The sequence below is a fragment of the Sitodiplosis mosellana genome, unplaced genomic scaffold (assembly GCF_009176505.1).
Source record: "Sitodiplosis mosellana isolate CC-2019 unplaced genomic scaffold, AAFC_SMos_1.0 Smas_scaffold_1, whole genome shotgun sequence".
NCBI lineage: Eukaryota > Metazoa > Arthropoda > Insecta > Diptera > Cecidomyiidae > Sitodiplosis > Sitodiplosis mosellana.
In genome coordinates this window covers 21,436,584-21,464,535 of record NW_022595244.1, presented here as the reverse complement: position 1 = coordinate 21,464,535, position 27,952 = coordinate 21,436,584, and the positions used below count along the sequence as shown (strand labels likewise).

At 36.1% G+C, this 27,952-nt stretch overlaps 1 protein-coding gene across 25 annotated transcripts; it reads right to left on the bottom strand.

Moving 5' to 3' along the window:
• Positions 1-445: 445 nt before the first annotated feature.
• LOC129568372 (protein kinase shaggy) lies at positions 446-27,424 on the bottom strand. 25 transcript variants are annotated; one of them, XM_055446210.1, is made up of 12 exons: positions 27,146-27,371; positions 24,534-24,872; positions 23,951-24,248; positions 18,144-18,167; positions 6,123-6,313; positions 5,429-5,512; positions 4,429-4,539; positions 3,367-3,604; positions 3,065-3,258; positions 1,696-1,882; positions 1,440-1,571; positions 446-1,326 (listed from the first exon to the last, which is right to left on the bottom strand). In XM_055446210.1, the coding sequence occupies exons 3-12, from the start codon at positions 24,030-24,032 to the stop codon at positions 1,160-1,162; spliced, it is 1,410 nt and encodes a 469-aa protein (XP_055302185.1). In that variant the 5' UTR covers positions 24,033-24,248; positions 24,534-24,872; positions 27,146-27,371; the 3' UTR covers positions 446-1,159. The 25 variants fall into 25 exon arrangements, with proteins under 25 accessions (XP_055302185.1, XP_055302151.1, XP_055302255.1 ...); XM_055446176.1 differs by having other exon boundaries at positions 27,170-27,371; XM_055446280.1 differs by lacking the exon at positions 18,144-18,167 and having other exon boundaries at positions 24,503-24,872; positions 27,146-27,418.
• Between the last annotated feature and the right edge of the window lie 528 nt (positions 27,425-27,952).

Sequence of the window (27,952 nt, the reverse complement as noted above, 5' to 3'; positions counted from 1 at the left end):
ATTGTGTTGTATGTGTGAATGTGTGTTTGTTATGTGAACAAAAAACTCAAATGATTTGTAAGATTTCTTTATTTTCTGGTTTTGTTCTAGCTTAAAAAAAAATGCTTGATCCTATTGCTAAAACTAGCATTGAGTTCATCTTTGTGTAATTTCTCCTTATGTAACAGATCTCGAACGCGTTTTTGATTTCAATTGATTTCGAGTATGTGTGTGTATGCAAAATGCTAGCCGCATTAATTAGCACAATAATTTCGATACGATCTCTGTTGTACTGGCTGTTGCTGTTGTTGCTATTTTTCCCTTTATGTAATAGTTTTTGTCATTTGCGTCGTATTTGATTGTTTCTAGTCGGCTTACGTGTTTGTTTCTTCATCTTCTATTCATTCTCTCGCATTCATTAAATAGAGTTTCATAATTATATTCATATTTTTAATTTTTTTTTCCATTTTCTTTTATTTTACTGTACAAGAGAAGTTCAGAACAAATAATAATTCCGCGAAAAATTCGATTCGAACGCGCACGAAAAAAAACACTTTCGTTGGTTTTTAAAACGGTCTGAAACGGTCTTTCCTTCAGCAGAATGTGTAACTTCAACCTAAATTAGACGTTAGCTCTCTGAGTTTTGTAACATTTGACAACAGTGATGACTTTTACTATAATAATCATAATTAAATCAAGTGGATTTTGGCGGCAAATGCGCGCGTGCACCCATCGCATCCGTAAAACACTCGCTCTGTGTGTAGGTGAGAGTGTGTGAATGAACGCATGCACACACGCGCGCGCTTGCACATGCACTCACGTATGATCGACCGACGAAGAAATTATTCGATACTACTAGAAAATAAAAAGTAATGAAGAAAAATCATCGATACGAACTTTTGCACATTTATTCTTATTTTTCAATCTTGGTTTTTGTTTAGTTGGTTGTTACTTTGTTGTTGTTGCAGTAGTTTTTGTTGAATTTGTTGTTGTTGTTGTTGTTGTTGTTGTTGTTGTTGTTTCGTTCATGGCTCATGATTCTGTGTTTCTTTTTCATTATCATCAATGTGTTAAATAATTGGGTTTTCAATGCATTGGCTGTTTTTGAAATTTTATTGTTTTTTTTTTCATTCACTACTATTTACTGTTTATGATTTTTATGTTCTTCGCTTGAGTTTGGCTAACCTAACGAAGCTGTTGTTTGACTAGTGCTGTTTGATGCAGCATTTGCCGTTGAATCGGCGGCTGCAGTCGTCGTTGATGTTGATCCACTTGCCGCCTCACCATTGCCACCCGATGCATTCTGTCCGGATGTGGATGTCGTTGCGCCAGCTGTGGTTGCCGATCCTGAAATTTTTTCAACATATTCATGAAATTAATTTTGTTCTGTTTGTAGTTTCTAATCAAATTCATTTGACCAAATGGAATGAAGGAAGAAAAAAGAAGCTGAATGTGCTTACCACTTGGACTTTGAGGCGGTGCAGTTGAACTCGAACCAGCTGCTGCTGCTTTATCGGACGCACTTGAAGCGTCGTTTTGTGTCGAATATCGTGGCATCAGACTTGCATTTAAACTAGGTTGGATAGCTAATTCTGTTGAGTAGAAAAACAGAGAAAGAGAGAGAGAGAGAGAGAGAGAGAGAGAGAGAGAGAGACGGCAACCAATTAGCATACTGATCAATTTAATTGAATCGCAACTATTATTCTGGCTACAAACCTGCTTCTGTGAAGTTAAATAGTGGTGGTAATTCTTTTCCGTTTGGAAGTTGTTGATTGGATTCTCGTAACTCGTTGAAGAATGGATGGGCACAAGCCTGCAATGGAGTGATTCGCGCGCTTGGTGTATATTCTAGTAGCCGTGATACCAGCTGAATTGCATCTGGAGGCGTACGAGCACGGAATACCTGTTCAATGGAAACAACAACAAAAAAAATTCATTAGCAAATGTGCTGTTGTAATTGAACAGCAATAATAAACGGAAAAATCGATTATATTCTCTCAATTCTCCGCCACACGTATGAAATTATGAAAAAGAACGATAAAATAAGATGTGTGTTTGCTTGTATGTGTGTGTGTTTGTGTGTTTGATATATAGATATTTCTTCTCTGCTTGTTTTTTTGGTCGTTTGTCTGATTAACACAAATGAAACTGGAAAATGGACAGACGAAACGATTCGGTCTATTGCCTCTCCGCACAAAACTTTCAACATATACACGAAACCGTTGCACAACGACATCCACCCTCTGCCATCATGATATTGGAATGGAATATTCTCATTTTCATTTTTTCCGTTTACTACACATCGCATGGAGTACTTTTGGAGTGGTCAATCAATTTAATTTTGTATGTGTGTTTTTTTTTCTTTTCTTTTTTTTTTTTTTTACTAAATATCTTACTCGGAACCGTTGGCGCGGCGTTGTCTGTTTCGGAACATAAGACATTCGCTCAAGCATTAGCTAAAGAGAGAAGAAGAGAAAAATTGGAAAGAAAGATTCGAACAAAAGATGAAAAGACACACTCGTCAAATTGTCAAACATGTTCAAGTTGATTCAAATGATGAGATTCATGGTTGTTGCAGCGCAATTTTGTTTTTTTTTTTTTTTTTGGTGTGTTTGGTAAGAAAATTGATTTTCAAATGAGAGCGATGAGATAAAAAACGAAAAAAAAAACATTCATTATTCGTGTGGCCTCATGAGAGAAGACGGTGTAAGTTTGCGGTTTAGAAATGAAATATGATGGCACAAAACATCATACAATCATCGGCGGTTAATCCAGTGTTTTTGTTTTTGACACAACACAATTATAGAAACACACACACACATTGTCTGAAAAATGTACGAATACATCGATTCTGGTTGTTGTTGTTGTTGTTGTCGTTCTTGATGAAGATGCTACATAGAACGTAGAGCCATACAGAGCAGCTCAATACGTTTGAAACAACCAAAGCTGACACAAGTTATTATTGCTAAGTTGTTATTTCTGAATCTTGGTTAAAAGCTATGGAGATGTACTTTCATCGTTAAATCGTCTAACAACAATGTGACAACAGCAGCATTAAGCAGTTTTTATTCCATTTTGGGCTTACCTTTTGCCACGGATGGCTTTTGATTTGTGGAAACTTAAATTCGGTATAGTTAGGATTCATCTCACGAATTTGTTCACGGGTTGGTGTGCCCAACACTTTGATAATTTCAACAAGTTGATCGACACCAGAGTCACCAGGGAAAATCGGCTGTCCAAGCAATAATTCAGCTAGAACACAACCAGCGCTCCAAACATCTGGAAAATCCAAAGAACAAACCATTAATTGCATTCGAGTCAAAGTGGTACAATGGGTCAATGAACGATTATTTGGTGCATAAGAGATTTTTGTGGTACAAAACTTACCGATTTTTGTGGTATAGTTTATGGCACCGAATATTAATTCGGGCGCACGATAATACCTAGAACAAATGTACGAGACATTTGGTTCGCCTGGAAACAGTTGTTTGGCACTGCCAAAATCACATAGCTTTAGTACGGCCGTTTCTGGATCCAAGAGCAGATTTTGTGGCTTAATATCACGATGACACACACCCAACGAATGAATATAGGCTAAACTTCTGAACAGTTGGTACATGTAAAGCTGCGGGCGAGAGAGAGAGAGAGAGAGAGAGAGAGAGAGAGAGAGAGAGCAAAAGAGAATTTATAAGTAAATCGTCAACAAAATCATATTCATCGGCAACATTTTAATTGAGTCATGTGTTGCGATCCAAGTCCTCGTTCACTGTCAACAACAATAACATCACGTGCAACAAGCCAACTCTTATTGATTAAATCCTAATAAATTCCAATTAAAAATGCATGAACAGATTCGAATCCGGCTCCTCAATATGTCGACCATTTTCAGGTCACGCAATTCTATGTCTGTGCGCATTATTGGAATTGATCGAATCAGCGTGATTCCTTTTGAATTGGAATTGAAAAATATGGATGATTTAAGTAGCAAAAAACAACAACTTTCACTTGTATATTTAAATAAATAGAATTGATCTAGAGAATTGAATGACACAAAAAGGCAAACCAAACAGCGTTTGTCATGTGACGATTCCCTGACGATGATGACAAGTAAACAAGAAATAAATCAATTGAACGAGAGAAATGAAATCAAACATGATGTAGCTAATTTAATCGATTACTTAGAGTGTAGAGTTGACACATTGCACGTCGATGTTGTTCCTGTTACGCGGGATGCTTAGGTTCAATTGATATTCGAACGATCGACAACGTAAATTATGCAAACTAGATGACAAACATCAATTGAACCTCGTTTATTAAATGAAATGTGTTTGTTCCATTGAAAATTGATTTTTGATCAATTTGATCAAAAAAATTATATCGTCAAACTCATAGATCGATCACTTCTCAATCAATTGAGATAACAAAAAAAAAACACGAAGAAACACTTACCCTGATATAGTTGATCGGAATTGTTTGTTTACTTTTAGCAAATTGGCGTGCCACTTTGTAAACTGTTTCTGGTATATATTCGAGCACTAAATTCAAATAAACTTCGTCTTTCTGCAGCGGAATAAAAGATGGAACGAAAACAAAACAAATTGAGTAAATTATTCTTCAAGAGGTTAATTATTATTTTTTTCTTTTTTTCTGGGGTTGGCCCAATTAACAACAATCGATAAAGAATTCGCGGCAAATTTTCATTACAATGAACCACAAGCAATTACAATAGCAAAATAAACAATGCAAAAGTGTTCTATTATTGTGGATACGACTAATTCATAATTAACAGCATGATTCATTTGGGAAATTTGAGCTGGTTTTTACTTTGATAATACCACAGCGCACAAAACTATTCGTTAAGCGATAATTCATTTTGTGTGGTGCGATCGTGATGAGCAAATTCAAATAGCAGGATTTTTTTTTTCTTATTGCAATGACGATTACAAAAGTTCATTGATTTTGCCGATCGAAAGCCATTTAAAATAGCAATGACAAATATTATGAAGCATTTTTATGAATGAATTCAAAACTACAACAAAAAAACTGGATTTCGATGAAAAATGAAATCATTTGGGAATAATTCCGGTGATAAATGGATCACTATCATCATTTTGAAGCGACATAACTTTGGCTACCTGCGTTTTCAATGATTCCGAAAAAATGCCCATATCGAATGGGTTGCAGTCAAACTTCACAAGCGCATGTTTATGTTAACAATTTTATTTTTTTTTTAAAGAAAATATGCTCATTGATTGTTGCCAAGATTGTGGCCGTTAATGACGTTTTTTTTTCATTAAATTTTATTTCAAAACAAAGCCCAAGTTGAAAAGATCAAACGAAAAAAATTAAAGAAATAAAAATATGAAATTAGAATCAACTCAAGCTCAATTATTGTATAAAAAAAAAAACATAATAAGACAATGTAATTCAATGCATTGGATTGGCTTACCTTATCTCCACTTGAATAAAAAAAATATTTTAGCTTAACAATGTTACAGTGTTCCAATCGTCTCATTATTTGTAATTCCCGATTCTGAAAGAGAAGAAATTGAAAATGAACGTTCCAGAGATTACAATCGTACACGTTTTGAGGAAAACAGTTCCCGGCTTAATAGTAGTAATTATTGCATGGAAAATGTTGTTTATACGCCCATCGAAATTTGTTGTAATTGATCCATGAATTTATGCGTCACACACGAATTTCTTCTGTTCTACATTTCAATTATTCAACTGTACGGTTGGTGGTGTGAAAACTTGTTGGAACTGAGGCTTTTTGTATGTTCTTGGAATTGTTAGGTGGAGGCCATGAGCATTTCTCATTGAAAATGGGGCACATTTTTGCCCGTCAATTTTTAATGGACACTTTAATCAATTGATATGTCACCATTCAGCCAATATACAATATCCACCACCGTCATTCACATAACCATATATTATACAATAGCACCAAATCGATTTGTAATTTGGGTTTCTTTTAATTTTTTAAACTACACTTGACAAGGTGAATGATTTTTTAGGTGTGGCCTCACCATCACACCGCTGTTGGTTATTTTACACAACGTTTTCCATGGAATCACTCTTTTCTGAATGAAAAATCACTTCCTTTCGTTTTGATCGATCTTTTTTTTTAAAAAAAAACTCACTTTAAATCGTCTATCCTGTAAAACTTTTTTGATGGCCACCAATTCGTTAGTTTCGATTAGCTTCGCCTGGAAGACAACACCGAAGCTTCCATTTCCGATAACTCGAGTGTCTGTGTATGAGACTTCTTGAACGCGATCTGATCCTTGGCCGGGAGTAGCTACGACTGTTGTCACCTTTGCACCATCTTTGCCTGCGATGAGATGAAAAGAAAGCCATAATTAGAGTTAGATCAACCGAGAAAATGGCACAATTTTACGGAGTTAAAAGGTAAAAATGTTGAAACAAAATGGATAAACACTTTATGGCAATTGCATAACATTGTGTAAAAATCACGGACCTTTGATGAATTCCCTAAAGAATATTTTGCTAATTTCCATTTAGAATCGGAGGAGGAGGAGATAACTCCTTCAATTCGCACCACAACTTCACGCTTAAACTAGGAAAAACAATGCACACACCCAAAAGATTGATGCTAATTTGTTTACACCATTTCAATTTCGATGCAATGGTATTCAATGGCTAATTTTCTTTTATTGCACATAATTTCACAGTGGACGAAGAAGTTTGAACGAAGGAGAATTTGATGTCGTAAATTGTGTACACAAGGTGCTCGCGCGCGCTTCGTTGACCTTCAAATTCAACTCGGTACCGACACCGCCGACGACCAATTGAAATTGGATAGAGAGCACAAATTGATATTGTTTGGATTTTGACACGATTTCTTTTCGTTTGCTTCGTAATTTCTTTTGTTTCAAAGTGCTTTTTTCGACTCACGACTCACTATCGTAAGGCCACCTGAACAATGTCGACAATGGCAACCATGCTTGTTGTCATTACGGAATCATTTCTTCAACTGATCCGATTATTCCAACCAAATTCGAATCGTGGCTGGAGTCGAATACCAGCCAATATCTACCACACACTTCGATCGTCGTCATCGTCGTGGTCGTCAAACCAAATGGAATATGAATGTACACCAGGCAAAAGTGAATACGAATAGGTCAATTAGTATGGTGCGAGAGAAAGAGCACACGACACACAATCATAGATACTTATATGTATGTATACACTATCAAAGAAAATGCCAATGAAAAAGTTCAAGTGAAAAACATAAATCGAAAAGAAAATCGACATTCGGAGCGACAGAATGAAGGGTGGTGTGTAAGACAAACCAAATAAATATTCAAAGGTTCAATGTATTCAGCGTCGATGAGTATGGGTACAAGAAAGAAAAACTGAATTTTCACCGAGCATAACACACCAGCACACCGAAATATGTATTCTATGTACACAGAGAAAGAAAACAACAAACATCAGCAGCAGCAACAACAACAACAACAAAATAATGCGACGGAGAAAAACACGGTGCCTTGCATGTGGCATATATGCTTTCCACATGTTCATTGGTTCGATTTTCACGTTCGTCGAGCACGATATTTGACTAGATGGACTTTCTCGCTCTTTCGCTCACACTTTCTTTGCTATATTGCGCACCAATTCTTTCTCTCTCTCTCTCCGTGTATTTGGACGATACTTTCAATCGATCCATTTTCTCAAAATAAAATACATAACGGTAGAAAAAAAATCGATGTTTTTCAAATAAAACGCAACACATTCCATCCAATGGGTTTTTACATATACCTCCAAATGGCGCGTAACAATTTACACCACAAACATTCTAATTAGCCCGAAAGAGTCACAACCGCAAACAGAAGAACCAACTGAAATGCTACTCTATGTCCTATAAATGGCTTGTTTTCGAATTCTGTGTGTGTGCAATTTGTTTTCATTTTGCTCTCATGTCGCTCGCATCGGAAGATGCGGTGAGTTTAACCTGATTTCAATTTTGCTATTTCGAACTTCATTCATCGCATGGAAACACCCTGAATGTCTGCTAACTAATGCCGAGTGTATGTATAACGCCCCGATGGCCATTAATTAAAGTCATCATTATTATTTTGTGGAATTACTAAGCAAATAATAACAAGTCTAACCGATAAAAAGTGAAACATTTTATGAGATTCTCACGCATCGGCCAAACCGAAAACGATGACCAAATTGCTGTTGTATTCAGACGACCGTGTGGAACGGAATATTGAAATGCGGAATATCCAGTTTCAATTATTCAACAGGGTTTTCACAATTGCTTACGAAATTCGGTGATGCGATGTCTAAAAATCGGGTTAAATGCGTCCGCAAGCACAAGCAATTCATTAGTAAAGAATAAATTGACCAAATAAAATATTCGTCGAATATTTGCGCCCATCTTCTATCATCCATGAAGTGTTTAATCTATTTTTTAACATACGTATGTTGTTGTTTTTCCCCGCTTCTCCATTGTGGTTGTTTGTGTTTTCAGAAAAAAAAAGACGCTAACAATAGATTAAACAGAATCGGGTGTAGAAACAAGGATCACAAGTGCTGACCCGCGCAATGAAGCCAAAACCAAAATAAAATCGATAATCTGTCATTTACCACCCGAAAAAAGCTAGCTCAAATAATGTATATTGCTCCAACATTCGTTTAAATTGCCTGCTATGGCAAGGCATATATGGGTCTTCGCATATTTTAAATGACAAACATAAATATTATACGAGAAGATTATCGAATCATGTGATCGTGACGGCTTTTGCGTGAATAATCGCTATTTTGTTCGCTTGTTCTATCGTTATAGCCATATAAAAAAAGAGAATAGTCAATTGTCAGTTGACAAAAATATTTATATTACGATCGGATGATTGTGTGGCGTTGCTAGTACATTTAGAAATAATCACGCGCACAATGATTGGAAATTTTATTTCAAATTGTTCATCCGTCATCAAAAGGTCACACAAACCATATCAGCGGAAATTTCTTTGGTAAAAAAATGTAATTTGTATATTTTTATGGCTTCGAGATTTTTTTTCGAGTTGCTGTTTTCTTCTCTATTGTTTGTTAAATGTATGTGTAGAGTGTAATCAGTGTCCATTCATAGAAAGTGGAATCAGAGAATAGCTGCTGCTGCTTTTGTTGGATACGATTGAATCAAGGTTGTGTGTACATGAAGTTTTGTACAAATTTTTTACAAGTTTTACGGATGTTATGAAAGCTTGAAATGCAAATGGGCGAACGGAAAACGCAATCGGGTCACATGAACTGTTTGTGTTTTTTTTCTTCTACTTCTTCTTTCAAGTCTAAGCGTCTAGAGTCTGAGTGCTAACGAGTTTCTCAGAAAATAGATTAAGATAAAGTTGTTTATGGAAGTGACATTTTAGTTTTCCATTGAATATAATAAGCTGTCATTTTTGCACCTCTCTCGCTCTCTCTCTCTCTCCCTCTCTCTCTTCCCCTCTCCATACGTCATGAAGCTGGCGAATGCAAGCACATTAAATAATAAGCTTTGCAGCAGATTATTATTATGCATGTGTTTTGAGCAAGGAAGAAAAAAAAAGACATGACCAGTATATTTCTTAGTAAACATTTCTACTTGGCGAGTTGGCAAACAACACAGTTCGCGACTCTGCACAATCAAAATGAGAAAAAAAAGAAAGCAGATTTAAAATGAAATAACGTGATAGCGATAATGCTTGACGACTGTTGTAATCGACCCCCTTGTATGCGAACGACCTGTGTTTTGAGCGCGACGAAGAGCAAAAAAACAAATGTTTTAAAAATATAATAAGTGAAAATATGATGAAAAACACAACTTTTGTGCATAAAAATAAAATTCTAAATCGCGGCACTCGTCTATCTGAGTGGTGTGTCGCCTTGATCCTTTTCTCTTCGTCGTTCTAACGCATCTCTAGCAAAATGCGTAGAAATGTTCAACTCAACGACAATTGTAATCGTGAAATCGGTTCACACTGTGTGTTATTTTTATAAATGAAATGCCCTATCAAAAGTGCACCGCCGACAGTCGGACAACAACGACGAAAAAAAAATCGCCGTTGGGTATCTGTTGCTGTCGCTGCTGACAAAAGTGGCAACAGCAACAACTGAAAAATCACATTTTTTTTCCCTATCACATAATAATTAACGCATTTGTTTGATGATTTATTCCAATTTGTATAGTGATTAGAGACCAGGCGCAGATATTTATGAGCTCAACTGCATTGCAGATTGCTGGCATGTGTACGTGACATCGTTTTTTCTCTCCCATTTGCTGGCTTGTCAAAGGAGAACGTGTTACGACTAGCAATCTATTGCAAATATACTAAATAAAACAATAAAAAAATGAATCATCTGCGGTATTTTTGCTACGAAGCATTTTACGGTGTCACAACCTCAAAAGTAATTAATTAATGAAAATTTAAGCAAAATTGCTTACAAACAAAATGTCATCGTTTCATTTCGTTGTTGAGCACCCGGGCCTTTACCGTGTACCGTTTGTTTCTTTGGGCTGATTTTTATCATCTCGAATTTTTTCGTTGTGTCGAATTAGAATGAACATCTCGTGAGAGCGAGAATAACATGTCAAACAAGACATTCTCAGAAAATTGTTTATAGTCATTTAACATCAATATTTATGCGTAGTTACGAGTGTTAGCTCGAGGCGCGCGACTCTGCGCGATATCAAACAACGCAATCGAACAAAGTGCTTTGTTTGTTCGACTTCGAACTCATCATATCACAGTAACAAACACCACATTTCATTCTCTTGTGTGCAACAGGAATTGCAGAAGAATTTAATCAATAGGAAAAATGAAAAAAAAAAAAAAAAAACAGGCACATTGACAAGTATGTGCTCAACTTTGGTATGACACTTCCGTTTCGATTTGGTGTACTAATTCAACCACAAATCAATCTAAATGTTTACGGCTTTTTATAAATCAATAAATTATTTGCAGTAGTAAACAGTCGACACGAGAACTCAATTAACCCACTTCTATCAACCGAAATGATTGATAGAATTTAGAGATTAAACGATTAAAGTTAAATGGTTGGGTGGTTTAAATATGAGTGAGTGTTTTTGATGTATGTTGAAATTTCCAAGCTTAGTTGCAAATGCACTAAACCGATGGACGGCCTTAATTGCAGTGCAATGCACGCATTAAAGTTCACAAAGTTTATCGGGCTGCACACACGTTGCCAATAGATTCCGATAATTTTGAATGATGGTTTCGTTGTTGTTGTTGTCAATCGCATGAACAAATTTTTTTTTTTTGTAGTTTCGATAGATTATTAGCCTATTTATGGGTTTTTCATGATTGGCACAATTTGAATATGTCACTGTTGTGCGTGTGTGAGTTTTTTTTTCCTTTGTCTTTCGTTCGGTTGCAAAGTTCAACCTTAAATTACCATGATGCATGATAGTACGTAGTAGTATGTATGAATTTTATATTGACAATTGGTGCACATAAAATAATAACTTACAAAATGTTTCGCGCAATTTTTTAAACAGCCGACTAAAACTGACGCAACTTGGCGTTTTATTTGTATCTTTTCGTATCAGCAGATTATCGTCGAACGATGCACCCAAACTGCGTGCTTTCAGCTCTTCTTTGAGCGTGGACTTTTTTCCATTGGATCGTCGCCGTTTTTCGCGTACCATCGGACTGCCATGTTCATTGATGTAGCACTGCACCTCATGGAAGCCATCATCACGGTTTATAAGCTTTGGATCCAATTCAAAATTGTCATCAATACTGTTGAGGGTTGTGTTTCGGTGATTTTTGGAGAGAAACTTTTTTGCTTTGGGCGTTGATTCCGTCACAACCGTTTCTGATATCAGCGGTGATACTTTGTCTTCTTTTTCGTTATTATTATCTGTATTTGGTTCGTTTGCTGGATTGTCGGTTTCTTGATAAGTTATCGTATTCACTATGGGCCGTGTGTGAATTGACGTATATTTTGGTCCGCTCGAAATGTGTGCCATACTGTCAACCGAACCACTGTTATACAGATCGGGTCCATAGCTACCGAAACCGCTATCCGTTGATATCAGGCGATTTTTCTTTTTCATCAACAATGGTATCATGTTTTCGCTGCGCGCATGACTGATCGTCGTTGAGTCATTGTCTGTGATTTCTTGCAAATTTGAATTGGATGACGCACGTTGCGCGACAAAATTATTATTTGATTCATCTTCGTTGATATCCACAGCGATTTTCAAGCTATTTGTCGATTTGCAAAGTCCATCGTCCTCAAAAATTTCTATGTCACCCGCCACATATTCAATACTCGCTATATCCTTCATTTTTTTTTAAAAACGTTTTCTTTCTTTTTTCTCTGCGTAAACACTTCAATTCAATAAATGTCTTTGTATTCTCTTGTCTTTGTGTATTGTCCAGTAACACTTGGAATTTTTTTTATTATGTCTCTTTATCTTCAACAAAAAAGAAATATTGAAAACGACGTTGTTTTGATACGATTAAATAATTTGGCGCAGAGATCAGAAGCTTTGTTTTACAACTGACGATGAATACAAAAAAACGCGATAAACAATTTGGATCTCTTATTTTTTTGCGACAATTTCATTCGTTTTTCTGTGTCACACATGAAACGCATTCACGCAGTCGGAAAGTGCACTGCATTGACAATAAAATGAATTGAAGTACAAATTTTCCATAGGCATAGCACATTGGCAGAAATCCAACTAAAAATTTAGATTCAGTTCAAATAGTTTCTTTTTTCGTCGTCATCGTCGTCGTCGTCTTCTACTTCTTTTTCTGTTTCTTTTCTTGCTTTTTGTGAACGATTCAATTGCAATTTGAAGTAGTGCATTGTATTCAACTTCAGAATTTAAGTCTAGAAAATGTTTTTTTTTTTTGACTAATTGCAAGCACTCAGCTAAAAAGTTGGTTTTTGTATGACGAGAAGAAAAAAAAAATGCGAAACCCATAACAAAGAGACCGCATTTTTTGTGTCATTCTTTCACTGCGACTCTTCAAACAGCGTCAACGACTCATGATGTGTTCAAAAATAAATTGCAATAGGTGTGGTGTTGTGGTTTGCATAGAAACTCATTTAAATATTTTTATCTCCAACTTCGTTATTTTCATATCTGTTTATACACAACAAAGTGAAAAAAAAGTGACAAAAAAAAGTAAAAGCATACACACGGATGGATAGCATATATTGAAATAACACTCGAAATGAGCATTTGGCAATGGTATTTATACGAATGTGTTGTTTGCTTCAATTCAGTTCAGATGTGTTCAAAAGTTGAAAGTCGGGCGATTGAAATTAGCGATGGTGTGTCGTGCGCTGTGCGTGCATTTTAAATATAGATTTTATTCCATGGGGAAATGGAAATCTGACAAATCGTAGGATTCTTGTTGTGGTTTTTTTCTCTGCGATTCTCTTTTTATTAAAACATCAAGTAGCATGTTGAAGAGAACGACAAATGACAGTAACAAGCCAAGAGCTTTCGAGAAAAAGAAGACGTTTGCGCAACGCCTCATCGCCATTATGAGCAATTCTTACGAATGAAAGATTCAAAGATGCTTTTCGAACAAAAAACTAGCCCACCAACATAAAAATAAACTCTCACGCTTTTTTGCTCAAAAGCCTCAACGAGTCAGCATAATGATGTTTAGCCTAGTGCGAATTTTCTACCATTTGAACGAAAACGTGTGGCGGCTCATACACACACCTTCGTTACTATTTTTAGCGCATTTCTAGCCATATTATCGCTTGCTTAATGTTTCAATGAAAATGAAGAGAGCGAGAGAGAGAGAGAGAGAGAGAGAGAGAAAGAGAGAGAGAAAACACACACACACACACAAATTGAAAATATCTTGCATCAATCGGGAGCACAGCGCCACTATACTGCTGTGTATTGAGCGCATCGCATCAATTTCTTTTCATAATACGCTCTCAACAGATATTCTGCCAATTAATTATATTACACTACGGGTCCAATTAATTGATCATTTAACGATGAATGAGTGTTTCGATATAAAACACAAAATTCAATACAGCCATCGTCATATTAATACAGCTCAGTAGTTTTCCATTGAACGGATCAAATGGTTATCGAATCATGTTCTCGCTGTAGCTATGCCACTCGAATTGACATCTGTTTTTTTTTTGTGATTCACCATAGTAGTTAAGAGCTTTAGATGGAAGTTTTGTTGAAGCCTTTTACACGCCATCGAACCATTTCCAATAAAGGAGCTTTCGCCAGCACTCATGGAAATTCTTTTTTTTTTCTTCATCTTCTTATTTACCATCTCTATTTGCAACGGCATTGCCATTTCAATGGTTGAGATTGAAACGCGTGAAGAAACTCAATTTCTAAAAATAGATGCAATAGCACCACACATCGTAAATCAATTCAATTCAATTCCAAACCAATTCGCAATCGTGAGATATTTTTTGTTGTAGTATTTGATGCGATTTCGAAATTGTGAAACACTTGAATGAATGATTTGTATGCATTAGATTCCGATTGAATGTAGCAAATTTTCGCATCTTAAAATAGATTATCGTATGGATGGTTGAATGGAAAAAGCCTCAAAACTTGCGCAGGTTAGAGATAAAATGTAATCGCAAGCGAACCGGTTTTGCGAACCAACAAAGAAGAAGAAGACAACGACGATGATGATGATGACGACGACGACGGTGATGTCTGCAAGTTCCTGCCATAAACAGCATTTCTCGTTAGACATCAAACGCTAAAATCAAAACATCGTAAACAATTTTACTGCAACATTATTTGTTTTTCTTTGAAGTTGTTGATAAGGAAACAGCGTAAGAACAATTTCTGTACTTAAGAGATATTCGATTTTACGATGATGATGAATGGAGGAGTATCATCATCATTTATCCAAATGATAAATAACAAGTCGTTGCGAACAACGTAACAAGAAATTGACGTTAATTGGACGTCGTAGTTCGTATAAGTGTGATTTTGAATAATATGACACCCGTGACAGTCCTTTAACGATATAATTAAACAATAAATTTTATTGCCAACGTCATTGTCTAATTGAGATTGTGTACACTTCTTGAGCGAACAAACTCGCTGAACAAGAAAACGACAAGAACTCGAAGCAAAAGATAAAGATAACACGAAGGAATTGTACTTTTGTTGCGCATGGAAAAAAAAGTCGGTGTGTGTGTGTGTGTGTTTGAGTTTGGTTACCGTGTGTAATTGAATCGCTTTAATTAAACACTTGAACGATAAGCGTATTTTTATGCTTCGATATACAACAAATAGAAAATCTCCAGGATGATGTACAGCATCATATTTAATTATATTTGATCAAGTGTGGCGCGCTTTTTTGTCGTTCGTTCTGATAAGCCGACAAAATAATTATCAAAATTTGTTGTGTGAATTGACCCCTTTTTTTCAATTTCGGAAGAAAAAAAACTGACGCGTTTTTTTCGCCAAGCACGTGAACAGATCGACGACGTTGTCGTCGTCGTCGTCGTCAAAATGAAAAACTTCAAGGCTTGCACACGATAGATGCAGGCCGTATTTGAATCACATTTCATTTCGACGCAAGCGAAAAACAACAACAACAACAAAAATGTCGACAAACAATTTTTCCAGCCGAACCAAAGACAGTATGGTGCTTAGAGCAGCAACAGCATTTATCGTCTTTCGAAATTTCGAGTGCAGCCAAAGCGTTTAAAAGAGACATATTTTTACAGAGCAATAAAATAACACTTGGCAAAATGTGCTGTAGCCAAAATACGAACGTGGAAGACGAAAGAAACGAACAAACGAACGAATGAAACAAAAAAACCGATGAAAAAAGCAAACATGAAACAGAAAACAAAAGCAACAGAAATATATCTACGTATAAAATAACGAAGTAGCAAGTTCACGTGATAACATGAATGCGCAAGTTGTTATCGATATATGGTGTACACAATTTTTATACGTGGTTCAACATTGCCGGTTCCGAATACGCGCTGAAAGCTGGCTGCTGTTGCTGTATCGGTTATTATTCATATAATGTGGAATGTGAGTGAGAGGTTGAACAGGTTTGCTCATTTTCGATGGAGAAAAAAGAGATGAAGAACGCGATCGAATAGTATGCGCTTCCGATGAAACGCAGTTTCTTTTTTTTCATTTCGTTTCATTTTGCTGTGTTGTTGATTTTCGTACACAATAAGCGAAATGAAATAAAACAAGTGCTATTTCTAAAAGTTATGAGCTGGCGTTTCGTTGACGTGATATAATTTCGGAATGAACCCCACAATCAACAAACGTTTGATTTTCATTCATATTTTTTTTTTTTTTTCGGCGTGTTATCGTATGAGTTCATCGATAGTTAGTCTTGCGTCATTCCGTCAAGACGACATTTCTTCTAATTTGGAAGCGCCCCAAATTTTTCGCAACGTTTTAGAAATATTGTGTGCGCACGCAATGGCATGCACACAGGAAAAAAAATTGTGGTCTGCGTTAGTTTGATCGGAATTTAACGTTCTAAAGAATTCTCTAGCACAAACATCCATTTATATCCAACACTGATCGCACGAGATCCAACATTGTGTTCGCATTTTATTCAAACGTGTAAAAGAAAGCTTCTGATAATTTTTTTTTCTCTTCATTCTGCATATTCGTTTTTCAAAGACGTCAATAGAAGTTCATTTACATTTTGTAGTGAAACTCTTTTTTTTTCTGCCTCGCAACTGGTGTGCAAAATTGTCACATTTTATCACTGATATATTTTTCTGTTTTATTCAATTCAAAAACTTCACTTTTATTGCATCACTTTTTTGTTTGAATTTTAAAGAAGAAAAAAAAACTCGGTTTTTGTATATACAAATTCGATAAAACAATGTCACACGACGAAAAAAATTCCATGGAATTGTTACAAAATCCAGTGAATCACAGTGAATGAATTTTTGTTCCGCACGTCTTGCGTTTTTAAGCGGTCGAACGAATTTCTTTTAGTAGTTACACATTGAACGGCTCAGACATAAATAACACTGGCTAATCGTTCGAGACGCGTAGCAGAACACATAATACGCCAGCAAATGTGCACACATGCAAAGTGCCAAGCAGCGATCGCACATATTTTCAAGGCAAGTGCATGTGTGTGTGTATGTTTGTTGAAGAGAAAGAAGAAGAAAACACTGACGCGATGCTTGTGTGTCGTCTGTGTTGATGAGCATGTATGGGTACTTTATTGTTGTTGTTGTAATTTTAAAGCGACACATAGCTGAATGCGCCTACAGTCAAACGCGATTAAACCTATTTCAGCAGCGATACGTCGTTGATAGCGACCGATCACAATAACATAACGTTAACACCGCCACCGATTTGAAACGATCTTGAACGCACGTATGCTATGAAGAAGCCAAAAATAGCGAAAATATGTGAAATGCTAGATTATTTTGCGGTTCGACATAATATGCGTTCGTATGAAATCGTGCTATCCACATATTTCTTTTCGCTCTTTCTTTCGCGTTATTCGTTGATCAACACTCTTTCTCGTGCCATTGCGCTGATTTTCGTTCCAGTCCAAATGATCATATTTGACGGAAGGTATGTTGCTTGGTTATTCTAGCAAACTCTTTTTTTTGACAGTTTCGAGACTTTCGATGAATCAATCTGTGTGCATTGTTTTTATAGCAGGAGTTGATCAATCTCACTTTTGGTTTTATTCGCAATAAAATCAAAATTCATACTGACGATTTACAACGAACAAGCCCATCAAGGTTGTGATGCAATTGATGCACATGTGTGCGTTTTCATATGAAATCAACACTTGGAATTCTTATCAAGAACACTCACAGACAGTGTCGTCACGAATTTTTGTGCTACAACAAAAACAAATGGGAAAAACAAACACATCAACCTCTGTCCTTCTCTTTCACTCTTGTGTCGCAACCAGCCAACAGAGGTCGACAATGAAAGGGCGAAAAATTACAACAGATGAGAGAGAGAGAGAAAAAAACCACCGAACCGAAATCGTGAACCGAAACTGAAATACATTTCATATGATCGAATTTTTTGTTGTTGACATCTATGAATAATAACAAGGTTGTTCAGCGTTCTCAACTTGCCACTATAAAATAAAAGTAATAGTTTTGTATCTGAATTTAGAGAGAGAGAGAGAGAGAACAAAATGTTTACATACTTAGAGGTACCGTTGTTGACGCACCTGCAAAATACATAAAGAAAAACACAAGAAAAAAAAACACAAACGTTTTAGATTGTATGTTGAAGTGAGTGTGTGTGTGTGAGAAAGAGAGACGGATTTAACGGCGTGTTGTCATTGGATCATTTAGCGAATATATTACATACAGAACCATGATCACGTTGAGCCGTTTCCAAATATATTAAATCATACTACAAAATGCTCGGATTCTATTTCGGACAACGGAATTTGGTTTAAAAATAGGATTGACTCGCCGTAACCATAGTTCAATGTGAGATACACATATTACTAAAAAAAAAAACATTCATTTTTGGGACATTTTGGTGCAGATGATCTAGGTGATGAAATTTTGTTGCTATATTGCGGGCGAAACGGTTTGAGTGCAAATAGTTTCTTGTTTACGGGAAATGCGTTTTGGTGTGTCAATGGAGATGAAAGCTAAATACGGGACCCAAGTTCTAGAGTAAAGAAATAAGACACCGAGTGAAATGGACCTACTAGGCTGGTGAACAATTGAATCGATAATAAGATAAATAAAAATGAATCATAAAAAAATAAAATAAATAAAATTATCGACTTTGATTGGAAAAACAGAAAATAAATAAACAGAATTAAATTGTTGTAGAAAAATAATATCGAGCAGCTGATTCATTTCCCTTCAATGGAACCAACAATCTCTGGCTATTTCTCAACGCAGGAAAAAAAAGGCTGTTTAACTTTCGCAATCCATAAACAGAAAATCGACGTTGGAACATGTAAAGAACAATGGACGCAGCAGATCGCATAGTAATCGGAGCATATCGAAATAAAGCACAGCTTAGCATTTAAATCGCTTTTATTTCAATAAATAATTAAATTGAAGCGTAAATATTAATGAATCACGAAAGCAGCACTTTTGGTTTGAAGTGAAATCACAACAGCTCGTGCACGAGCACACACACACACACACACACACATACGCACGCAATATGAACAGCAAACCGCTTGTTGCAGCGTTCTTCTCGATAAAAATGACCCATTGGCTTATGCTAAATTATTATTATTCATGTTGACAATATGCTTAATAAAGTGGATGGCCGTGTTTTCATTTTCGTTTCTATTTTGGACACGCACTGTCATTCGTTTCTTTCTTAGGTTTTCGTTCGATTTGGGGCCGTTTGAGAGACAAGGATTTTTCGGAGAAGAGGTCAAATACTTTGTTTCGATCGTGTCTGGGAAAAATTTGCTCGCAAAGGACCGACATCGCATGAACCGAGTCGTCGGCGTTAAGGACATTTCATTTAATATCATGCTGGAGTCAATTTACTAGCGCCATTATTATCAGTGTGTAACAAAATGAGAAAAGCAATTAGGAAATCTTTGTCACAATCTCATCAAATTCATTAGAAACCATATGAATTGCGACGACGACATCATTCTATCGTGTCACATTCCGTGTATCTTTGCGTATAGTCACTTTGTGAATTTTTCCATTAATTGTATTACGCAATCATTTTTTTTTCTCTCTGTGTCCCTTAGTCTGTGCACAAATGAAGTTGGCGACAATAAAGTAATGTTTACGTCTTATGTTTTTTATCCATTGTATTTTTCCTACTACTCTTAGTACATTTGACCGCAATTTATCTTGTCATGTCGAAGTGGAGCCATCAACACAAGCAAGATTCATTGTTGTGCTTCCTCTTCGTTAAATACGTAAGTGGTGTGTATATCGAACAAGTAAACGGGAGAATATCCATTTACAAAGGACAATCCGCTCATTTGAAACACCCGCTCAAAGAGTGCGCCCATACACACAGTCATGGCACAAAGACGCCAAAATAGAGTGATAGACGGTAGAATATATTGACCGATTTAATTGTGATGCGTTCTTGAGCTCTGGTAGGTTCATGCTCAGCACTTTTTTCACGTTTCTTTTATCCTCGGTTGATCTTTCATTGAACACTTGCCAGTGTTCAATTGAAACTCATGAAAAATGCAAAACAATGCAACAAAAATTGATTTCTTCCGGTTTATTGTCCCTTCACATTCCTCTAACCAAGCTACATAATTCCCCTCGAAATGGCTTTTATTCAATCAATTTACACACTAATCCTATATATGGGGCACACATAACACAAAGAAGAGAGAGAAAAAAAAAAATGCGTAGCTCACTTATTTCAGACTCGATTAATACGTCTGGTTGGCAACTGGTGGCGTCAATAATTGGATTCAACACTGATAAGTCGATAAAGTTCACATATTCTTCGTAGATATTAGGTAATGCAATGGTGTCGCTTGTTGCTAATGCAGTAATTGCTGGCGGTACTAAGATTGTCGTTACTTTCTTATTTATTATGGACATTTCATCCGATGGATCGATACATTCGTTCGTATCACTCGCATTTTGATCATCACTATCGTTATTTGCATTGTTCGTAGTGCGAATACGATTCAAAAATGGAATCATTTGTTCGGCACTAGTCACAAAACGTAGCTCTTTACGTAATTTTTCGGAAATGTTCATTTTATTTTTCCAATTTTTTTTTTTTTTTTGCTTTCCAATGAACACAAAATGGCAAACAGGGAGATAGAGAGAGGGAGAGAACAATTGAAAGTCACAAATTCACTCTGTTTGAAACACACTAACGAATGCGTTGATCAATTTGACTCAAACCGAATCAATCGTAATGAATTACTAAATGATGCTTACTTAATTCGAATCAAGCGAATCGCATTTTTCGTTCGATTCGATTCAAGTGCAATTTGCAGTGACGAAAATAAGAATATACAATGTATATTATACATATATATTGAAAGGAATAAAAACTAGCATTTTTTTTTGCTTTACGTTTGCCATTTGCCATACGTATAAAATAAAGAAACTGTATCGAGAAGGAGCAGCACACACAGGAGCCAGTAGATGTATTGATAAGATGATCAAAATAAATATTACGTTTGCTTGACCGATATATTCAAAGCGATGCAGGCCGCCTATTATATACTATGTATATGAATCCTATCGCCTAGTGCTTTAGCCAAAGTCTCCACGTGACAAATTCAATGTTGTCGAACGCTTCATTTTCAAGTCAATTAAAAAAAAATTTCTTGCTGAGATTCACATTCTACTATCTCTCAATCGTTTCGTTTCTGTTTCATGCTTCGCATCGAAATGGTAAGCGAGCGAGTGAGTGAATGAGATCGAGTGGTTCGAGAGCACGTTCACGCAATTAATCGGCGTTTAATTTGAGTTATGTAAGTTATACAAATTTAATGAACGAATTCATCGAATATAAATGAAACACCTGTTATATTTCTCTCTGTGAGCGCTCGATACACCAGCAGCAGTTGCAGCAACGAAAAAAAAACAACCAACACCAGCGACCTTGCTTATATCCTAGCGCATTAGCATCGCCTGTGCAATGAGCATTGCCATGACGTCACCACGCTACCGAAATATTGAATTACCCGAGAATTCATTTCGATGTGAATTTTGGAGAATCCCCGCTATCCATAAATCTGATTACATCGTAACAAATCCGCGCAGAAAAAAATTTTGCTTGCTTTTTCAGAGCTTTCATTTTTTTTTGTATTCTGAACGGGAATGGAGGTAATACACCTGAATTAATGATAAGTTTCAAATTTCCCAACTAATTATTGCCGAATAATAAATGGCTTTTGCTCACATCAGAGTCGAGCGTATGGCAAAAGGTGGTTTTGAGTTTGAAAATCAATATTCACCGCGTCGGAAAGAATGAAAGCGCTTTGTAGTTGTTGTTGTGATTAAATAAATTGCTTTTTTGTGGACTATATCAAGCATTAATACCCCGTGGTGTTCAGCTTAATTGCGACAAATCATTATTAAATTTAGTGTTGCCGACAAAGACTGAGCCCAATGAATGAAAAAGAAAGCAAGTTTGAATAAAGCCAGAGAAACAGACAGAAAAAAAAACAAACAAGCAAACAGAGAAAGAAAAAAAAAAAACAAAACCAAGAGACGGATTGAAACGGACTTTCAAGTAAATTGAAACAATTGCCCGATTTTATCGCATGCATAAAATTGTTTTATGTCTCTCTGTCTCACGCTCAGTACATCGAATGCATTCAACTGTTTAAATGCTAATTTTTTTTGCTCGTTTGAACTAAACCGAACGATGATGATGATGATGATGGTGATGATGGGTGAATATTTGTACATTTGGGCCATCGCGTGAAAAAGGAATTCCGAACGAATTTTGTTGGCACGAGGATAAAACGCACGCGCAACTTTAAATATGTATCACACATACATTATGCTAAAATCAAACACTGTGTGCTACAACTGTGTGAATTTAGCGCGAGTGGAGAGTGGAAGAGAGCAAATGAATGGGAGACAGACAGACAGAGGGAGAGAGAGAGACAGACAGACAGAGAGAGAGAGAGAGAGTAAATGTGTGAGCACGGGCGATTCGAATGCGATGAAGAGGACCGAACGGTATGAATATCTGACGTAGTCGCGAGCGCTCACTCGTTCTCTCTATGTCTCTCACCGCGAAAGAGAGAACGTATGTTTTCCTGACTACGACCTCACTCGTACCATTAGCGACCGTATGTGGTGATGGTATTGGTGTTTGCGTTGTCGGTTCGACATTCCCAAGCGTTTTTATCGCATTGCGTATTTATACCCAACTCGCGTTTTGGTTCATGCGGCCCCCGTTCGCTCACAATTTGACACTTTCATTTGAACGCATTAAATAAATCGCCAAAAAAAGCGATTCATTCGAGAAAAATGAAGTAAAATCATTGTTTGCCATTGCTTAGATTGTGAAAATGATCTATTCGCATATCCTAAACGTTGATTTGAACAAGGAAACAAAATGCCTGCAACACGTTTCGTTATCTGTATTGATAACGGCAATTTATCACTTTGAACAAAAACAGCAACAACAACTCATGCAGATTTCAAAATTAACGAAAATTGACATTTTGCATTTTGATAGATACAACTGTTTTCTACGATTCGACAAAAAGAATGAAGGGAAAAAATGACAGGAATTACGAATTTGTTGCGAAAAAGAGAACTGTATTCGATTACAGAGACGGAAGGAAATCGTTTGACTGAATTTGATGTGAGGATTATGATTGTATTGGTTGGAACGCCATTTTGAAACTTTTAGAGCGGAGCCAAACGACAGATATACATATAATAATCGTATAAGAAATATACATGTACACAACCGTGCAGCTGGAAGAACGGAACGTAGAAAAAAAAATGATGATGATGATGATGATGAGAGAACTTTCTGATCGAATATTATTTATGTGCGATTGGATTATTATGAGTGCAAATTTTTCAATGGGATAGAAACAAAAACACCAAGTAAAAGTACATGAACGAATTCGAATCACTTGAAGCAAGTGAGCATCGCGCCGCACAAATAAACAATGGGAATTTGCACAGCAAATAGCCATTTCGTTTCAACTGTTTTGACAGTTTTGTTCGCATGCAGGTGCTTCATAAGTGATATAGTTTTGATTGGATATGACTCAAAATGGATTTGAGCCAATTCCAATGGATTTGATGACAATTTTGGTTTTTCAAAGAATGGGCGAGACTACAAGAAAAATACAACAACGATGGAAACGATTACATGGAAATGTGATTTTTCTTTGTCTACAACTTGGTTGATGCAATTGATGAGAGAGCCTTTCCATTGTACTTGTGTATGAATTTCTACGAATTTGCTTGGTCTTAATGATAGAATTTTGATTCTAAAATTGATTTATAAAAAAAAAAACAGATGATAAATGCAAAACAAAAGAATACTTACTGCTCACTTTCATGCCAACCACCGGATTGGTTGGTTGTTTGTTGCCCTCAGCGAATGAGGTTGTCCTGGGTCTACCACTCATAATGTTATGTTTTTTTTGTTTTGTTTGTTTCAGTTACTTTTCAACTTTTTTTTTGCAAATGTTGATTGTTTTGAAAAATGTTTGGTAAGTTCGCACTTAATTAATTAGAACACACAACGAAATGAAACTGAATAGACAACACGAATGTTTTTATTATATTTTGTTTTCTGCTGATAATCTTTTCTTTGTTTGTTTTGTTCGGAACGAGATTTATGCCTATGAAAAAAAAAAAAACAACAAGTGGGGAATGAGGGACTACACACAACAATTCGACGCGACAAAATATGATTTAAATCATGAAATGTAATTGAGACTTTAATCTCAATCGATGACAACAAATAGTTGATTTTCGTGACAACTAGCTAGATTTTGTCGAACGAAAATTTCGATACTTTTTGTTGTTGTTGTTGTTGTCGTTTCTGTTCAAACAGAATTTGCGTTTTTTTTTTTTTTTTCGTTCTTGCTTTTACTTAAATTCACAAACGATTTTATCTGTTGTACATTATTTCTTTGTTTAATTCGTTTTCTGTTGCTGGCTGATTTTCGTCTTGATGATTTCGTATTTGTTTTCAACACTTTTCTATAGCAAAATGTAGTCCCTTTTTGTTCTGTCTCTCAGTGCTGTGAATTACAATTTTGTCGCTGATTATTAAAATGACATTCACTTTTAAATGGAAAATGCAATCAATCGCATGTTATTTTTCTTTCGGTTGATATTGTTTGTTGTTGATGTTGGGATAAACATTCAAAAACTATTAAGAGAGAGATTGTCTCTATCATTAGGTGAATGAATTCTCTGTGCGGTTGATAAACTAAAAAACAACTGCTCACTTCGATAAACTGCAAATTGGAAATGAAACGAAAAAAAAAAACAAAACAAAAATCAGATTGCATATCAAATATTCAATGAAAATGAACAATTTCATCCTTAATGGATTTCATTGTGAAATTTTCTTTTCTTTTTTGGTTAAAACAAAAGCGATTTTCGGGGCTACTGTCAAAAGCACTGAAACTGTGTATATTCCAATTTTGAGTACATATATTTTGTGTTGTATTGTTCCGTCAGCCATACACATACGTGCGCTACGACACACAACTACACACATTCGCACACGACCAATTTAATTTCACTTTACTGAAAATACTTCTATCTATACAATATACATATAAATATATGCTGTTTTCCGTGGTGTTGAACGATTCAATGTGTGGTAATGCGAGTAGAAAACGGGTGCAAATTGATTTTTCCACGCAATTTTGCAATTTTTATCAATAAAGTAGATCGCCTTTGATCGTGTGTCGTCATTCAAAAAATAAATAATATTTTCTATCTATATATGCGCGTTGCAGAATGCACTTGGATTTATATGCTCTTTGGTAGAATGGCAGAGGAAATCGATCTGGATGCACACAACAGCTTCTATATTGTCATTTAATTAGTTTCATTAGTGTGAAAAAGACAAAGAAAAGAAATTGTAAGTATTCTGAGTGAATTGCAATGTCAAATCGATTTGGTTTGCTATTCGCGAATCTCTAGGATAAAAAGAGAACGGATGAGAAACAGAACAGGAACGACAGAAAAAAAACAACAAAATTTGTCACAAATCACATTGAACGCCTTTTTCTTACGGACTGAATTCTCTGACACACGCAATAAATTCAATAAATACGATGAACAACAACAAAATCGAGCACACATTTCTAGTTTTCACCGCGTAAATTCGTTAACCACACGTCAACTATATATGAGAAGACTCACAAGCGAGCGATAGATATTACTTTTTTGCTCGTCGACGTCGTCGTCGTCGTCTTTTCGAACAAAAAAAAAACTGAGTGTTTCGCCTTGGAAAAACCGACGTCTCAGTCAATTGAACAAATTATCGGAATCTCTGCACGAACATTTTATCTACTCTAAATGCGAAAAATTTCGCTTTTTTTTCCTCTGTTTCTTGTCACTTTTGCACTTTTCCTCTTTGAACGATGGTTTGGATTGTATTTGCACTCGTATTCCCCACCCATAAAAGTTTTTGTGCTCGTTTCTCATTCTCTAGTTGCTTCGTCTTGGGCATGCACACACAAATACACACACACGCACACTCGCTCGCAAACACAGTTACAAACAAGCAGGCGAATGCGACATGGCTGAGAGATGGTGAACGTGAGTATTCCGATGTCAAGTTTATGTGTTAGTATTGTTGCGTTGGATCATAAAGTGCCAGTGCGAGCATATCGAACACACCAAAGTCGTTCGACGACACAGCGTATGCTTGCGTTTCTCTTCGCTCTTCGCTCTCCGCGTTCTCGTTCAACAAAAGCGCATTCGATGGACTGTGCGGAGTGTCAAAAACGACACTGTAAAACGACAATCGTTTGCTTGACTAATAGCGGTTTCACAGCAGCGCTTAATCACTTAAACGCAATTACTTCGAACGTGCGACGAACGAGAGAGAGAGAGAGAGAGAGAGAGAAAGAAAGAAACAATATATGTGTCTTTATGCCATATATCGCACTCACGGAGGAGCGCTAACACTGATGTGTGCATGAGCGTTACACACGGACCGAGAGAGCGAGAGTTCGACGACGACGACGACGACGAAACAACAAATCTGACCATATATTACAGATACTACAACAAACTGTTGGTGGATTTTGTGGTCTTTTGCGGAATGTGTGACGACGAATTCGTATGTGTATACGTGACAATGCTCCATTTAGGTCTTACACGCACATTCACACTTACACACACATTCATACACATACACACCCAACCGACCGAACCGAGAGAGTGAAAGAGAGAGAGAGAGAGAATGAGAGATTTTGAGAGGTCTTGTGAAATAAATTTCGAATCGTATTAAAACTATTAGACCTAAATAATGAACTTTTCTGCACAATTTTTTCTCTTTCAAACGCCAACTCAAATCGATCATTTGCATGAACTCTTTTTTCAAACGAACTTTTTTTTTACGCACACACACACACACACACAGTTTCAATGCTTTTTTTCTTTCATTTCACTCATAAACGCAACGAGTGATTCGTTTTCCCGATCCTTTCCTCCATATTCTGTCGACTTTTAAAAAAAAAAAATTTCACTGAACATTATTCACACAAACCAAAATGCAATTCGTTTCACGTACAAAACAAATAAATGCAGCCGACACTGATCACATTAACTCAGCTAATTACGCGGTTTAGATACACATTTTGGTAAACAATTTTGCAATTTTATTTTCCAATGGAATACGATTTACAATTTTTTTTTTTCTTCTCTTCTTTCAAGATACGTTTTCGACGACCATCGCGTTGCGCTCAAAAAACTCTCTGCTGTCAAATCAGTCTGAACTGCGAAAAAGGTGAAGATGGCGCGCATGCCTTGCACTGCCTCCATATTGTTATTGTTATTTTTATTCAGACGAGTCGACAGTTCGCTCTGAAGTTGCCTTCTCGCCCGATTCTGTTTTTTTCTTCCGATCATTTGAAAGTTTACCGATTGTGCCGCTGGTTAGAATGTTTAGCGATTTGAACGGAAAAAAAGTTTTTTTTTCTGTGGTTTTTTTTTTCTTAATGAAAAAAATTCGAATCAATGATGATATGAATTCAATATTGATGTTATCAATTGTTATACATAAACTTGTTTGCTGTTTGGCGTGGCAAATTGTCAAAACACTTCCTTGTTTCATTGAAAGACGTTTAAAAGAAATACCGGAACTTTTGGCCCGTAATACTATAAAAAGTAAATATTATTATTGGCTTAGCGAAAACGAAATAAAAAAAATTTTGAAAATAAATTCAAAAAAATCTGCAATTATATTCACACTTTCTTCAATTTTATCATTTTTCATTTCACAAAATGAATACAATACAGAATTTCAGTACAAGCTTTCAATTGTTCGATGTTTTCAACACATGAACATCGCATT

Excerpts from the sequence above, each read along its gene's own strand:
- LOC129568372 (XM_055446146.1), bottom strand. The coding sequence starts at position 12,298 with ATGAAGGATATAGCGAGTATTGAATATGTGGCGGGTGACATAGAAATT. Across the intron at positions 3,259-3,366 it reads AAACTATACCACAAAAATCG|ATGTTTGGAGCGCTGGTTGT; the intron begins GTAAGTTTTGTA and ends TGGATTTTCCAG. Across the intron at positions 1,572-1,695 it reads ATTTAACTTCACAGAAGCAG|AATTAGCTATCCAACCTAGT; the intron begins GTTTGTAGCCAG and ends TCTACTCAACAG.